Source organism: Manis javanica, chromosome 9 (genome assembly GCF_040802235.1).
Source record: "Manis javanica isolate MJ-LG chromosome 9, MJ_LKY, whole genome shotgun sequence".
Taxonomy (NCBI): domain Eukaryota; kingdom Metazoa; phylum Chordata; class Mammalia; order Pholidota; family Manidae; genus Manis; species Manis javanica.
In genome coordinates, this window is record NC_133164.1 from 100,823,812 (window position 1) to 100,841,519 (window position 17,708).

The window sequence follows — 17,708 nt, forward strand, 5'->3', positions numbered from 1 at the left end:
AGCCATTTTTATTATGAACCCACCAAAGAAGATAAATGCTCCTTAGAAGAAGGGTTGTACCAAATGAAGCCTATGGGAAAGACCCAGCTGAGAGCAGTGGGGGGGAAGGGACCCAAACGAAATGGGGCCCTTCTGAAGGCAAGCCCCAGGCATGTAACATTGATGAGCTGTTGGGCCTGGGCTCTGGCAGCCCTGGGGTATGCACAGCCCCCAGACCAGCTGGAACTCATCTCTTGGCTTCAGACGCCTGTCTCATTGCCAAGCTGGAAGAGCTTTCCTGAAGCGATATGGTGTGGGTCCAGCACCCACTTACACGACGTGATCATCCTGATGCTTTTTTAGGTGGGAGGGTTTGTGGGTTGGTGATGGAATGTGGGCAATGACTTGGCCAGAAGGCAGGAAATGACATCATATCAGCAGTGAGAAGGCCAGGCAGGGTCTGCCATAAACAGGTCTGGCTCGCCCCTGTCAGGGATGGGCCCTGAGCCTCCCTGGGCCAGAGAGGGAGGTGTAGCCTGGCCCTCAGCCTGTGAAGCCCTGCAGCATATGGATCAATTGCACCTAGGTGCTGTGCCTGTGAATGACATCCCCAAAGTGACAACATGAAGGGAGGGGTAGTGAAATCAGGGAGGAACCTGGAGTCAGGAAAGGGAGACGACGAGGCACTTAGCTAGCAGAGAACCAGCAAAAGCCAAGACTACAAGGGACCTGAGAGAACATCCAGTCCAACTTTCTGGTAAGAAGAGCAAGCAGCCCAGAGAGGACCAGTAACTTACCTGCCTAAGGCACACAGTTATGAGGTGAGACTAGAAGCCAGGTCTTTGCCCCCGAGTAGAGCCCATTTCCACCCATCTCTGCTGCTGGTCTTAATAAGTGGGTGTGTCTATACTGACCCCACCCCCCATACACACACCAGCACACTCACCAACACCCTTGTTGGGTTTGATGGACCAGGGCCTAAAGCCCAGAAACTGCTGTCAGCAGTCTGGCTTCCATTCCACAATCTGGGGGTAAATGGGGAGAGGATGTCTCATCCTTGGTCCCATTTCCCATGGGTCCCTTGAAACCTCTTCATGGCTTTATAAGTGCTGGAGAGAACAGCTTTCAGAGCCACAGTCTGCCAGACACGGGAGCCAACACAATCCAAGCAAACAGGTGAGAAATGGGATCTGCTAGTCTGAGACCAAGAAACAGAGGAAGAGGGTAAAAGATGTCCTATGCATGCTCACCTCAGCCTTCACTGCAGGTGCAAAGTGGGGATAATAATAGACCTTACCTCCCTGGGGTACTATGGCTTGTAAATTAGATACTAACTGTAAAGTGTATGTGCATGAAAACACAAGGTTATGGAAGTATTTGTCCAAAGGTCACATAGGAAGTCATTTTTGGGGGGTTTGAATCTAGGACTGCATGATTTGAGACATGGAGCCTGATGCCCACCATCCTTGAGGGTAGCTTGTGCTTTGGCAATCTGTGTCCCCACTGGATTGTGAGCACCTTGAGGGTAAGGACAGACCTAACATTTAAAAGCAGCTCAGGGGAACATCACCAATGGCAGTTGCTAAAAGTGATGCTTCAATTCAAGGCCTAGGAGACTGTGCTCACATTCTGGCCAGAGGCTGCCATCAGCGTATGAATGCCAACACAGCTGCTTTGGGTTCTGTTGTCAAGAGGATGAACCATTCTAGACGGAATGGAAGAAATCATCCAGGAAGTGAGTCAGGCATCCATGACAATGGGGGATGGGGGTGGATACCAAAGGCAGATGGCAGGAAGGAAAATTCACTACACTTCTGGAGATATTTGATAGCCAAGACTGTGTTCCCAAGGATAATCAATGCAGATATGCTGATGAAGCAGCTGCCAAGCCCCAGAAGGCGCCAGGACCCCCGACATCCTCTCTAAAAGGGAGACGAGCATAGAGACAGCTGCTGACTCCCTATTAGGGTGCATGTATGTCTGAGATGCTTATCAGGAGGTATGATGTCTGTCTGGACCATTCCATTGAGATGGGGGTTGGTGGGGAGCCAACCAAGATGCAGGCATCCACGCCTGCTGACTCGTATGGGCATGGGTCAGGAGAATCCATGATGTTTTGCCAGTAACCTTGAAGTCCCAGGCAAGAACTGAGGACGTGGGGGGAAGAGGGCATTTTCATCTTCTCTTCCAGGTGAATGAGAGCCCTTTAATCGCAAAGTCAATGTGGGGATATGGGGTGTTATTACCATTAAAAACAGCTAATGAAATTAAGGATGTATTTTAGGAAGCAGGATATCAAGTATCCTTGAATATCCAAAATAATCCTAAAAGAACAAAGTTGGAGGTCTTATACATCCTGATTTCAAACTTCCTATAAAACTAGTTATCAAACAGTGTGGTACTGACATAAGGGAGGGCATTTAGACCAATAGCTGTGTCTTTAAGCATAATATCTGAAATCCCCTGTAGAGGAACCATCTAGAAACCTGGTCAGGGTTCAGTCCTCTTTACCCCTGCTACTAGCTGCTGATCACCTTGCTCAAAGGGTCAGTGGTCAGCCTAGAACACTTACCTTCCCCGAGGAGCAGTAAGGAAAGAAGCTTCCAGCTGATTATTAGCCAGAACTTTGGGAGATGCTCCTCAGGAGTGGGGAAAGGGGAACAAAGCTACCTACATAACTATCTGCCCTCCTTTGGGAGGATCATGATGGGGAGGGATATACACTGAAAATGTCCCCTTTCCTGTCTCCTCCTCCCATTATTGTTTACATCCCATGGTTTCAAATATATATACATATCAAGTTACACAGATGAAAAAATAATTATTTTCCCCATTCTGATCATTAAAGACCTCCTGTAGTGACCAAACATCAAGTTGGTATAATTCCAAGGGAAAAACAAAGCAAGTTAAACTCTGTTTACCAATGCAGTCATTTGAATATCTGTAGATTCTGATTTTCACTCCCTCTTGCAGAATCCAGCCTGGAAATACTAAAAACCCAATACCCTTCAGCTCATAAAGGGGCAGGGGGCCAAGGCAGCCAGGGACAGGCCAGCACATGTCTTTGTTCTTTTAAGAGGCAAGCAAACACTGCCTTCGATGATTCTTATAGAAAGTGGGAGAAGCACTGGGTTGTATTAATTCTTTCTCAACATGCTCTTCTCCCAACACTGGGGCCATAGATTTTCATATGACCAAAGCAGAAGGTAGGATGAAGAGCATGGGTGGGAGAGGCCAAGAAAGGGGAGACTAAGCGAACAGGGGAGGAAGATGACAAGCTTGACAACTTGCTAAGAATTGATCCTGATAAAGAGTCAGAGCAAAAGTTAAAGATGCTTAAGGTCTATGATGAATCTATGAATTTCACCCCAATCAAAGAGACAGGCACAGGGAAAGGGCAGACATCTCACAAGCACACAATACAAATGGCCAGTATACAAAAAATCTTAAACTGCACCAATAACCAAGGAGAGAAATTGAAAGGCCCCTTTTCCTATCCACTCAAATAATTAAATAGTACCAAGTGTTGATGAGGGCAAGGGTGGTGAGTGCTCTTGCACAGCTGGTGGGGTTGTACATTGATGGATCCTTTCTAGGGTAATTTGGAAATGTTCATCAAAAACCTTAACCATGTGCCTTCTGTTTGGCTTAGAAATTCCACTTAGGCATTAATCCAAAGGACAGAAATCATTTGTCTTTGCAAAGATTTAGGTGTATTGTTTATAATAGTATTATCTATAATAACAAAAAAAACTTAAAAGGGACACAATATAAATGCCCAACAATAAGGGATTTGGTGAATAAATGGTGGTATCTCCCTCCACCAGAACACAACACTGCCATTACAAGTAGGGGTGTTGAACAATATTCACTGGCATAGAAATACAGATGCTCAAAAACAGGAGATATTTTGTGAGACCATTCTTTCAAATTATATATGTATAGAAAAGACTAGAAATGAGTATACAAAAATGTCACCAGTGATGTTCACCCAGGTGAAGGAATATAGGTGTTTTTTTTTTTCATGTTCTATTTCCTAAATTGTCTGCAGTGATCAAATCTGGCTTTTATAATAAGAAAAACAATGAGTAACATAACTTTTTAAAAAAGGAATCAATGAAGTTGCCAGTTGTTATGATGGGGATCACAGAGGAACAAGGCAAGTCAAAGCCGGCTCAAAGCCAGCTGCGAGATGGGAAATCAGACAGAGAAACTGACAGCTGAAGCCCACAGGGACAGAGGACATGTCTATTTCTGTCCAGATGGGTTACAAGAGAGGGTGGAACTTGAAGACCACAGGGTGCGTGTTGGAGGCAGAATCCGAAGTGTGTCAGTTGTGTCAGCTTTCTGTTGTTCTACTGAGTGACCACGGGAAAGTCATTTCTCCTGGCTGCCAGGTGCCTTACCCTCCAATGACCCATGCCTCTGAACAGGGTATTTTGATGATAGTACCACATGTGATGTCCCTGATTTTGGAAAAGCAGGTATGTTCAGTAATGGGGTGAAGTGAGGTCAGAACTTTGAGGGACAATATTGTGATAAATAAGACATGGGATATACTGTGTGGTTTTACATGCTTTGTTCCCCTGCCTCCTGTTGAGCCAAAATGACTGAAGTTAAGGCCTTTAGCCAGAGATGCACTTGAAATAAGTTGTTTCACTCTATAAAATCAGGAGGAGTTGGGGGCAGCACAGAAGTTGTGAGTTCTGATTACCATCCACTGTACTGTGGCTGCAACTCTTCTTCCTTGAGCATCAGGAGAAAGGCAAGGCAACAGGAAGACAGGGAACGCTGCCTGTGAACTTGCACAGAACCCTTGGTAGACACCCATCATTAAGAGCTGGTGAAAGCACAGGACAGGCTCAGGGTTGTGCCTGTTCCTCCGCCACACCCTTCGGCGCTCCTGCATTTCCCACTTTCTTGAGCCCTCAGAGCACATAAGCCTGCCCTTGGGAAAGCCACACAGAAAAGATGGTGCTTCACCTGGGACCCAGCCAACAGGAAGACCCTAAGTGTGCAAGGGGAGATGGGACAGCCCAGAGCAAGACAGAGGTCCAGCCCCGGCAGGGAGGGACAGCAGGCAGCCTCCACACTGACCTCGGGGCATGTCCATGGGGTTGAAGCTGGCCAGCAGGTCACGGCACCACTGGCGGTCACCTTCCACCTTGCTCAGCCAGTTGTTGCAGTTGAAGTAGTAGCGGAGGTGGGGCCGCTTCATGTCAGTGACAATCACATGATCCAGGTACCAGCTGGCATTTAAGCCTGTGTTGTCATGCTCGATCCTGGGGCAGAAGCAGACACCCACACCATCTTTGGGAGAATGGAGACAACGCCCCTGCCATACTGGAACACCTGAACATTTACTCCAAAGACAGGTTCCATCATTTTGCCTTTGTTTTTACTTCACCTCTTGAACCTCAGTTTCCTCATCCACAACATGGAACACCTTGCCGGCTGGATGTGCTTATTGATGAGTGTCACATTGTCTGAAAGGAAATACTGCCTTCCACAGAAAACCCAGGATAGCCAAGGCTTGCTCTCTCCCTGACTCCTAGGCCGCCCCCAGATACTCTCTTTAGTCCCACCACCCAGAGGACCCCCCCCATGGCCACCTAGACTGATGTTGCCCCATAGAAATGTCACATGAGCTGCTTGTGCAAGCAACATATGTAATTCTAGATTTTCTAGTGGCCACATTGCAAAAGAACCAAAGTAACCGGTGAAATCAATTTTAATAATATATTCCTCTTAATCCATTTGTCATTTCAATTTGTAACCATGTAAAAACATATTAATGAGATAGTTTACATTCTTCTTCTTGTACTAAGTTTTTAAAAATCTGGTGTGTTTTTTATACACACAGCTTGGACTAGCCACACTTCAAGTGTTGGACAGCCCATGTGGCCAGGGGCTACTGTCCTGGGCAGCAGATCCACACTCTTCAAGTCTGGGTCCCCAAATTTTCTCCCACATCCTACAGGCCCCCTCATCCTCGGCAGTCCCAGTTTCCTCTTTCGGATCAGTTTCTTCCCCAGAACTCGGCCCTTGGGTAACCTCACTCTGCACCAGGCGTCTCATCTCTGCCCACTACAGTGAGGTCTCATCCTGGCAGGCCCTAACAGGACAGCCACAGCTCCAGACAGCACCCAACTCCAACCGATGGTGGCACATGATATGTACGAGTGTGTGTGCCTCTGCCTGGCACCTAGTGGGACTTCAGTGTACTGGTTGCCTTTCTGCTCACACTGAACACCAACACCCTCTTCCCAGCCCTCCCCTGTAAGAGTCCCTGCCCTGTTCATCACCCCTGTTCCCAAACAGCCAGTGTCAGGGCCCTCAGATGTCCCTTATTTCCCAATAAAGAGAGTCCACAGTCCTATATTTTCCAGTAGGAGGAAGAAAAGTCAGGACTGAATTGAGGCAACATTTGACTGGTGTCCAGCCCTAGTCTAGTACCATCAAACCACAGATGATCTCAACATCTGACAAATGGGCATAAACTTGAATGGGGGTGGGTAGCAGGGGCAGGAGGCGATTTAAGTCTCTTTCTCAGCAACCAGGTTGATACAGTTATCCCTCCCCATAGGCTCACAAAACTCCCCCAGAGAGAGACAAGATTGGGAGCTCTCTGTCAAAAGGCATCCTGCAACATGACCTGGCATCTCTCACCCTCACTGAGTGCCAGTTACTAATCTAAGCACTAATGGCTGAGTCCTCACTAACCATAGGAAGTCCATGATTGTAGATGAGGAAGCTAAGGTTTGGAGAGGAAACCTGTACAGCGTCTCACAGCTAGCAAATTGAAACCTGAGCCATGGCAATCCAAACTCAGAATCTGCTCCTAATCGCTGCACTAGTTTCTCTCAGGATACATTTCCTAAGTTTGTGAAAGATTGTCTCAGATAGTCTTAAGCCAAAGGAGTGAATCTCTAATGGACAATTCAGAGTAGGAGGGAAAGATGTGGGCCTTGGTCACCCCTTAAATGATACCAAGAGAGTAATCAGCACCAAGAAAGTGTCAGCAGGGAAGCCAGTTCCTACTCTAACCCCCTACACCTCAGCCCAGCCTGGTCAGGGGCCCCATTCTCACCTGATTTTGTAGATGAGGCCCACATTGTTGGTTCTCACCCGGAAGACATCCACATTGGCTTTCTCAAAGGCAGATTCGCTCCTGAAATGAATGTGTGCACGGTTAGCAGCTCAGCCTTTGGCTCACAGGCCTGGGAGAAGAGCCAAGGACTAGCAGCCCCTTCTTCCTCCACTGTCCCACCCCTGGGATGTGCTATGAGTACCCAGTCCCCCTCTGAGATTCCCTTCTGACATGGTTTGAAGAGGTAGAGGTCAAGGACGGTTAGCATGCATTTCTTATTTTCATACCCAGGCTCTAGTATGGTCCTTTCTTGTGGGTCACTAATAAGGCAAGCATGGTAGGCAATATTAGTCCCATTTTACAAACAAGTAAACTGCTAGTTAGTAGCAGCGCTGGACCAGAGCCCAGCTCTCCCAAGTCATGATCCAATACCCTCGGTTGCTCTGGGCTGGGACAGTGGAGGAGGGAGGACGATGTGGTGAATGCCGCGATGCTCTTGGGTCTTCAGGCCTCCTGGCCTCTCGGCCCCGGTTGCCTCGCTCTTGCTGGGGAGAGTTGCAATGGCAGCCCCAAGCGGATGCAGACTTTTGGTGGTGGTCCATGGTCTGGCCATTCCAACAAGAAAGGAAACACTCACCCCAAACCAGCAGCCAGGGACGCGGGGGCAGTGAGGGAATGCATATCTGGCATCCTATAGACGGTGTGAACAGAAGAGGGTACACCTGAGATGTTCCTCAGTGAGGTGCCCGAGTGAGTCCGGCCAGGAGCGTCCTAGAGATCAGCTCAGACACAGAGAGCTGGAGCAGCCTCGCTGTGGAGTCGTGCAGGAGTGGAAGCCTGAATCTCATCTGCTCTGTCCTGTGTATGCCATGACTCCTGCCACTAGAGCCTGCTCACAGCAGTTCCTGCCCGCACAGTGAAGCCCTCCAGGGCCTGAGAGCTGTGGACCTGTCTCCCCACCAGGGCTGTCAGCCCAGCACACAGGCCACGGGGCAAAGAAAAGCACAGAAAACAAATGCCTATGTACTGGCCATCATCAGTATGTTTCCACATAAAGAGGGAGGCAAAGGGCCTTCTCCCCAAGGCAACGAGGCTCAGATTCTCTCAGTAACAGAAGGTTTTTCAGCGTCTTCAGACTCAGAAGCTGTGACTGTACAAACAGACCCACTTCAGCAAACAGTCTGTCCTGGGGGGAAGTTTCCTTAAAGCAGGCACCCCATGAGGGCCTGAGGCCCTCCTCAAGCACCACAGAGCTCATGGAATGAGGTGGAAATATATGCAGAGTCAGCCTTGTTGGTGAAAAGAGGCCCCAGAAGTGCAGTCTGGGCACAGATGGTGAGGAGGAGAGAGTGGTAGAATCTTCTGGGTTTTGCTGGAGGGAAAAGTCTCCCTTCCAGGCTTGCTGCATGTGCCTGTCAGAATCTCACATGTGGGGGAATAACAATACACCCCAGGTTTTGTTTCAGAGTCAAAGCAGGTGTTCAAGGACTTGGAAAACACATGAACATTGACTCTGAAACAAAGAAATGAGTAAGAGGTATTTTCTGTTTCAATATATAAGACAAAGAAACAAGATTTTTAGAATAGACAAGAGTCTGCATCAAATAAATAGCCTAAGAAACAGTTGCCTGGGAAACTATATGATGGAATATTATTCAGCCATTAAAAATCCTATTATAAAAGATCTAATGAAACAGAAACAGATTTATGATACAGGCTTGAAAGAAAAAAGCAAATTACAAATAGACTGTGTGACCAGAATGGCCAATACAAGCAGGATACCAGCTTCATTTAAAAACAATAAAGAGTGGGAGGATTTTCACAAAAATATCACATCTTCATGGCAAGACTGTTTGAAGTGTTGGTCATTTATTCTTGTCTGTATGTTTTTTTAGTTTTCTGAAGGAAGCACATCCTGCTTTGCAATTACGAGAAAAGCTCAGCCTCGCTGTTTCTGCAGCCCCACGCCACCTGGCCGACCACAGCCGGTAGGGAATTCTTTGGACTGAGTTTGAGGATTGCCAGGCTTCATCTTCTGAGCAGCATGGAATTTGGGAAACAGCCGATGCCAATGAGTAGGGAAAGAGGAGAGTGATTTGAAAGGAAAGACGAGGTGCCATATGGAAAGAAAGCAGCTGGCTTTCTGAGGTGCCTCTGACAGAAGTCCCCAAAGAGAAGGCTCCACAGCGTGTCCTGCGGCTTCAGAAAGGCCCCGTACATATGCCCTGGGGAGAGGTGGTTTCGTCCACTCCAGTGTATTGTTCAATAGTTGACCATGGTGCTTTACAGTCACTCAGAAAGCCATTTTTAAAAGTGAGGTGAAGAAGGGAGAAAAATGGAGACTAGGAGAGAAAGTTCTACCAGCATAGGCAGAGGTCGCGCTCCCCGCCGCCTCAGAGCCACGCTGGAGCAGCCCTGCATATGAAGCAATGCTCCTCAGGGTTTCCTTGGCAGACAGTAGGATGGCCGTCTGCATCACAGGGCTCTCTCTCCTCAGAGCAGGGAAAGGAAAGGACTGCAGAGATGTCTATATAGACCCTCTTTTCTTGGGGTCCGGGGGACAGACAGGTAATCCCAAACAAGCCCACCCCCTGTCCGCTCAGGGTCAGATTCTGAAATCCCCACTTCCAGCAAATCAGAATGCAAAGTAACACCAGTGGATTTCAAAAAACTGACTGGGGGTGGGGTGGACATAGTAAAGGACAGAGGGTCCTTGGTCTAAGGAAACATTAGAGATCCAGCCGTCTTCTCATGCCTTGTGGGAGACTGTAGCTTCACCGTGGCTCCTGGTCAGTCTGCAAATGAAGGTCAGTGGAGCATACAGCGCTGTGCCCATGCCTGCCCTTCAGTGGGGACCGCCCCCACCCCAGGAGAACCTTTACAAGCTGCACAAGGCATTTTAGCCGCCAACCAGGCAGAAACAGCAGGCTAAAATGTCAGGCATTCTCTGACACTCTGTTGTGAATTCTCAACAGGAGAACCATGTTCCAGAAGATACATGAGATCCCATCCTTTTTGCCATATTCTGGAAATGTGACCCAATGTTGGGGGTGGTCCTGGGTAACAGAGAAGGGAATCCGAAGATGGGGGCTTCCTCTGCAAGCCTCGGCTCTTGGCACTTAAGTGGTGTGGGGCTCAGGGTGGAGGTTAGCCAATGGGGGCAGTACACACATCACACTCTTTACTGCCTAAGAGGGGCCGGTGTGCACTGGGAAATTTGGACACCAGACCGGAGTGAGAACAATTAGCATTTTAACATCAGTCCCCAAAGTTCATCTTGCAGCAGAAATTATTTTGTATTGGAAAAAAAAAATCCTGAAAAGCCATTTGGGAGTAGAAGGTGAAGCCCTGGGCAATAGGAGAAAAGGCCAGAAGGGGCAGGAATTGAGGGGAGACAGAGAGAAGAGGATGTAGGAGAGTCAGGGGAGAAAGTTGGGGTGGGAAGCCTGGCCAGAGGCTGAGGAGAGAGGGACCAGGAAGAAAGTCCAAGAAGGGTAGTGGCTTAACTCTAAGACCAGGGCTTCTAATATTCCATTTTAAGTTGCTTGCCTTGACATGTTGTAAACCCTCTCTGGTGCCTTGAGTGGAGCCTGGTACACTCAAAAATGCCTTATAGTCTCTCTGTGTACACACATGTGTATATGTGTGTGTGTTTGTATAAAGCCAAGGAAAGGGGTTCAGTACAGTGACACATGGGTTTGGGCATGGGGTGACGTGGAGTGGCAGGCAGGAACAGCAGACAATGAGATGAGAGGAGGTTCAAGAGCAGCGGGCGGTCTGAGCCAGCCCCCAGGGCCAGGCTGGGCTAACTGTGGCTAAACCTGACAGGCAGGTGGCCTCTGCGGCCTCTGCACCTGGGTCACACAGCCACCCTGACCTCCTCCGACAGCAGGGCTCCCATCCCAGGCCCGGGGTCTACATCTTGATGGCGAGGACTGTGTCCATGATTCTCACAGACATCTTCTCGGGGTTCTCAGCAGCCAGACTCCGGCCTCCCGTCCCCATTCACCTGCTCACCACGTCAGACTCCTCTGTCCTGGCTGTGTGATAAGTCACGTCCTCCACTGGTCCACTTTCAACAAAGCCTTCTACAGTCTGCTCCTCCCGTCCTTCCCACGTTCTCCTCACACCACTTGCTGCCTCCATGCTTTTTCAGGCTGTTCCCCGTAGTCTAAATTTTTCTCTTTCTGCCCCTCTTTTACCTGAGTCCTTTTCACCACTCAGAGCCCAAATTGCATGTACTTCCCTATTAAGTCCCATTCTAACCACCCTGATACCACAACACTGACTGAGCTCTGACTATCTGCAGGCAACTGGGATCAATGCTGGACCTCCCCTGGTCCTCGTCTCCACCTGGCAGCTCTCTGACCATTGCCTCCCAGCCCTCCCAGGGCGTACGGCTGCTGCTGCAAACTGTCTGGATCTCTGAACCACCCTCCCCATCTGGCCAGAGGATCAGGGTTCTGGCCAGACCTGTGTGCCTGCTGCCTAACCTAGACGCAGATATAGGAGAGACCACCCCCACCAGCAGACCTGGGGAGAAACTGGGGAGATGCTGACTCATATGTGGGGCTAGCCTGGAGGGGTGGCTGCTGCACAGGATGTCAGCAGTGCCTGGAGACCTCGGTCCTGCTGGCTCATTCCTGCCCTAGACCCCTCACTGTGAGGCAGCCTTTTCCCTGAGAAGGATGCTGGGACTCAAACTACCGGGCCAGGCAATCCTTCACACTGGGTTATGAAAGGTGACTCTGGGTGCCTTCCTGAGAGGATGTTTTGACAAATGAAGAAGGGGAGGGGGAGGACTCTGAGGATACTAGATGCTCAAAGAAAGATAGACAGTGAGAAACCACCACGAAGGGGAAAGTGGTCCTTTTGTTTAAAAAAGACAGGCTGGGGACTCCAGAAACCAACTTCCCTAGAGCAGGGCACCCTGGGAGGTCACATGGCAAAGAGGATGGGCATTTCATGTATTCTTTGTACCGTGCCCACATCACTGGAGAGAGAGAAACTTCCACAAGCGCGTCCCTGTGCAGTGTGAAAAATACAAGAAGGCGGATACCCTGTTCTGTGGAAATGGACAAAAGAGGACGTTATGCCTGCTCCAATGCTGCAACATTTCTGCCATAGCCTGCATTTGGGGTCACCATGGGACATGGGGACTCGTCATTCTGCTAAGCACAGCATTCAGGAACATCCTGGCTGGCGGGCCCACCCTTGAAGGTGTCAAATCAAAATCCCAGAGGTCACAACCTGGAGCCCCAGGAGGCCTTGAGGGGAGTTGCACACACACCCCAGGGCCATAGGCCATGTGCTCATGGAAAATATCTGCATCAAGAACCTGGCATTTGAGGACCAGCTTTACCATCTAGAGGGCCCATGACTTAGAGCTACTCACTACTCTCTAGCCCTCAGTTTCCCCCATAATGGGCTGAAATAGATTTTGTGGTTTTCAAACTTTTCTTGGATGTGGAACTCTAGGCATAAATAGAAGCTGACTCAGAGATTCAGTGGGTAAGACAACCATAACTTGGGCTGCTCCGGAGGAAGGAAGAATGGGGGCCCAGGGCCTAGAACTAACTGATGAATCCTTGGTTCCATTCAGCACAGACTGGAAACCAGCTGTCTAGACCATCCCTGCAGCCCCTAGACATCTCTATGAGATTCTGTGGTTCTGCTATAATGATCCCATGTTTTGCTGTATATATATCTGTTGTATGCACATGTGCAGCTGGGGGAGAGGAGCAAAGGGAAGAGAGAGCAGCCTGTCCTCTTAATATGTTACGATGAAAGGGAGGACATGGGGCATACACATGAACACACACATACACATAGCACGTCTACACAAACACACATGTAGAATCCACATGGCTGGCTGAGTGTGCATTAGCTGGCAGGCAGGTTTAACATGATGGTGGTCCCCAGGAGAGACGTAGGCACAGCCTTTTAAGCTCATAGCTCCCTCAAATGCATGATCTTGTCTCCTCCCTTCAACTGCCCTATGAGTTTGGTAAAAAGGGGATCATCCCTTCCAGATGCTCTACAAGGAAATCAAGACTTTGGATGCAAAAAGATTTGATCGAAAGCTCATGGCAACAGAGTGGTAAAGCTGGACCCAAGCCCAGGTCTCTTGGTCCTGCATGTTTATTCCTCCACATCAAGGGACATCTCATATGATTCTTGGGAATTCTGAGACCCAACATGTGGGCATTACTGCATACCAAAATCAAGAGAGGAGCTAAGGAAGGTTGACAGGAGGTCACTGGGAAAGACCTGGCTGTCCCATGGTCTGCCATTAGCAGGGGCCTTGTGCATTTAATGAGCCTGAGATCACACATGTCTTCTTCCTGGGTTCCAGAACAGAATCAGCTTCAACTAACAGCCCAGGACCCCACCAGGGCCAAGTTGGTACTCACTTGCTGGTGAGATGGAGCTTTGGAGAGAGCCCATTCTCTCCAAAAATGGTGATGAAGACATTGGCGTCTGTCCCTGCACCTCGAACATCCCCTGTGGCTGTGACCACCTCATACACTGGAAGGGAAAAGGAGAAGACAGATCACAGGCTCAGGATAAAACCCAGAATCCTATGTGGACTTGGAGAAGCCATAACTCCTGCCAGCCCCGCAAGTGATCCCCGGCCACCAAGGACTCTGTGAATGCTGCTACAGCCCAAGAGCCTCTGGGCCAGAGTCAGGCCTGACCAAGTCCTGCTGTAAGGCCAAAGCCTCCTGCTTAGTGCAGCACACTCATCCTACAGCCATGGAACCTGCAGGCAGGGGACAAGCCCTGGTCACATGCTACACAGTGCCAACACCAGAGCCCGCCCAAGGCCTCTGGGTACTCAGTCTGGGGTCTTTCTAGCATATCACATGGATATCCTCCCAGACATGGTCTTCTTCAGAGCCTGCACCTGGCTTTCATCTTCTTCCCTGCCCCCTACACAATGCAGCTGCCTTGCCAGCCTCCTCTCCCATGGCTTCTTGCACATCATTATTGCAACCTCAGGATAAGCCATCCCGGGGCTGGTGGTGCAAAACTTTGCCAGGGGCTGCTTTTTGGCAGGATCACTGATTGCCCCCACCTGCCCAGCTTTGTCTCCTTGAAGCTTGTTCAGCTTGCTGTTGATGCCCTTTCTATTGATGTCCCTGGTTCTGATAAAGGTCCTCATCAAGGCACCGTGATGGGGGGAAATGAAGTAAGACATTTGCAGGTCTGCCTGTCTCTTATGATAGCCAAAGTCTTAATGCTTCAGAGTCTTCACCACAGGGGGGCCTACCCTGCAAACAACCCCTGGAGCCCTCTCCAGGGCAACTCTGGAACCTGCAGCATTGTCCACACGGCTTGCCCATACACAAGGGCGTTTCCAAATCAAGTGTCCACAGGAGAATGATCAGCATGGTGGAAATTCTAGAACTATATCACATAAGAGAAACCATAGAGGCCTGGAGATGCTTGATCTGGGGAAAAGGAGAGTCTGGGGTGTGAGAGAGGCATGAGGATATTACCTCGCAAGCTGATTCAAGGGCACAGCTACTTCTTAAATAAGACCCTTACCATAAAAAGTTGATAAATTGTACTTAATTAAAATTAAGGCCATCATGAGAATAAAAGGCAAGTCACAGACTAGAAGATATGTGGAATGCTTATATCCAACAAAGGATTTGTACTCAGAAGGTATAAAGAATTCACACAAACCAATAAGAAAAAGAGAGCCCACACGATTTTTTTTAGTGGGCAAAAAATTGTTTAAAAAGATAAACATACACTTACCATAAGACACAGAAATTCCATTTCTTGGTATTTACCCAAGAGAAATTAAAAACTTGTCCATTCAAAGACCTGCACACAAATGTTCATAACAGCTTTATTCATAATAGCACTAAGCTAGAAGCATCCTAACTATCCATCAACAGGTGAACAGACTGTGGTACATCCATACAATGGAACATACTCAGGAAAAGAATGAACTATTATGTGCAACATGGAAGAACCTCAGGCATGTTTAGCTGAGCAAAAGAAGTCATGCATAAAACTCTACACACTATAATGCCATTTATATGAACTCCAGAAAAGAAAAACCTAATCTATTTTAACAGAAAGCAGGACATGGCTGCCTGGAGTTGGGAGTAAGTGGAATTGACTGAGAAAGGCACAGGGGACTTTCAGGGGATAACTTCAATATTCTATATATAGATTGTGCTAATGGTTACACAGATGTATGCATTTACCTCTATTCATCAAATAACACATTTAAAATAGATATGTTTTATTGTAAAGTAAATTATATTTCAATAAAGTTGAAAGATGGACAAAAGACTTAAACAGCCATGTCATAAAAGAGGATATCCAAATGGCCAATAAGCATATGGAAAAGTACTCAGCATTTTTATTCATCAGGGAAATGCAAATTAAAATTATAATGAGATACTCCCATAGACCCACCAGAATGGTGAAAATTAAAAAGACTGACAATTCTAAGTATTGGCAAGCATGTGGAGCCACTGGCATCCATACATTGCTGGTGGGAGTGTGAATGGCATAAGCACTGATAGCTAATAATAGGCTCATCCAGTGACCTAGCAATTCTACCTGCAATAAGAAACCCAAGAGAAATTAGTGCAGGTGTCCATCAAAGATATGTACATGATTTGCAGCAGCTTTATGCATAGTAGCTAAAAACTGGAAATAACCCAAATGCCCATCAACAATGCAATGACTAAATAAATGTTGTATTTATAAAATGCAATAATATACAACAGTAAAAAAAAGCAAACTATATAACATCACAACATGGATAAATCTCTCATATATAATGCTGTACAAAAAAGAAGCTAGGCACAAAAATGTGTATGCTATGTGATTCCTTTTATCCAAAGTTTAAGAACAAGAAAACCAAATCTATGTGGTGGAATCAGGAGAGCTGTCACCTCTGGGAAGGACAGTGAGGGAGCAGCCTAGCGGTTGGGAATGTCTGTATTCTAATCTGCATCACAGTTACACCGGCCTGCATGCATGTAAAAAATTCATCATGCTGGACCATGAGTTTTGTGCTATCTATACATTATTCCTCAATTAAAAAATTTTAATTTAAAAAACCCAACTCAGATGGTTGAAGAACTATGCTCTGGAAGACAATTCTACTATTGCTGGCTATGTGATTTCAACCAAATTTCTTACTGAGCCTCAATTTCCTCATCTCTGGAAGTATAATTTCTTCCTTGATGGATAATGGTAAGGATTACATCAAATAGAACAAAATTTTCAACTTCATATTAATTGACATAGCATTTCCATATCTGGGAATTCATCATACAGAGACTCTTCTACTAGTCAGATGAAAGATGCACATTCTATTAGTGGCAGACTGTCATCGTCACCACATCCTCACCAGGCTGCAACGTGGCTCTTGGGATGCAGGACCTGGAGAGCGTGGGTCACTATGGTTCTAGTCTATTCTGTGCCACTAAGACTCTGTGACTAAGGGCAGGCTGCCTTGTCTGTCTGACAGTGGGCACCTGAGCGTAATGCCTGCTGTTTACTCCAAGGGGACGTAATACAGACACAACAGATAATCCATGAGAAAGGGAATGAATTGGGACCTGAAACTCCTCCCTCAAAGCAAGAGACAAGATGCTACGCCCCCAGACCAGGACTCCCCCCGACTCCTACTCCCTCGCACCTCTGGCCTTGTAGTACTCATGCTCCAGCTCCTCCCTGTCGTCTTCAGAGGCATAGTTCAGCAGCTCCTCCTCATACAGGGCCAGGAAGTCGATGTCTTTCTTTCTCCTCTTTTTCTTCTGGGGCATCATTTTGCAGGCTGTCCCTCCCTGGCACTGGCTGGCTCACTGTGCCTACCTCCTCACACTTCCTTGAACCCGCAGCCCTCACCTAAGCTCCCGCACCCCCAGGCCTCCTGTAGATTTAGTTCTGGTAGACCAGAGCCCCTGCTTGGGTCCCCCCGCCTGTCACTCTGTCTCTGCCCTTCCGGCTCCTGGCCCCTCTCTCTGACACCCTCTTGACACCCTCCTCCTGCACCTGACCAGAGGTTTCTCCATGGGCCTCATCACTTATTCATGGAGACTGAGGGCAGGCTGTCCTCCTTACCCGACCCCTCCCACCCTGCCCCCTGTCCTCCCTTCATGGAGAATCAGGTGACATTGGTATCATTTGCCACCTGGCCTCACAGCAGGGGAGCCTCCTGGGGCCCCTCCAGGCTACCCCAGAGGCAGGGGACGCCTCCCCTCATGGGGCCTCACAGCCACAAGGGCTGTGAATGATGCCCTCAGCACCTGGTACCTGAGGAGGGCAGGCCGCCTAATCAGCCACGCTCCAAGGACTCAGAGGCCTCTGTTTCTCTCCATTATTCATGACCTCTGATCATCTTACAGAGCAGGCAAGGTTCTTACTGGACGCTTCCATTTTCTCTCTGCTTCCATCACCTCAGGACTGCTGGCTTCTGGAAGTGGCCATTCAGCCAGGGGAGACTGCTGCCCATAGGAGACACTAGGAGACACTGCCCTGACGAGCGCTCAGCCCCCAAAACACTTACTGAGTCGTGAGTTGGCGGCATTGCCAGGCCAGAGCCAGAGCCCCACCATGTCCCAGGTGACCGCCAGGATGCCCACACAGGCTGGGCAAGGTG

The 17,708-nt window shown here is 48.4% G+C and overlaps 1 protein-coding gene across 1 annotated transcript in view; it reads right to left on the reverse strand.

Annotated features, from left to right (window-relative positions):
- The window catches only part of LOC140843478 (lipoxygenase homology domain-containing protein 1-like), a 41,991-nt gene extending 25,116 nt beyond the window's left edge, over positions 1-16,875 (reverse strand). The window contains exons 1-4 of the mRNA XM_073213291.1: positions 16,746-16,875; positions 13,483-13,597; positions 7,070-7,150; positions 5,077-5,261 (exon numbers count right to left, since the gene is read on the reverse strand). Of these exons, the coding sequence (XP_073069392.1) occupies positions 5,077-5,261; positions 7,070-7,150; positions 13,483-13,597; positions 16,746-16,875 (511 nt within the window). The remainder of the gene's footprint in view (positions 1-5,076; positions 5,262-7,069; positions 7,151-13,482; positions 13,598-16,745) is intronic.
- Between the last annotated feature and the right edge of the window lie 833 nt (positions 16,876-17,708).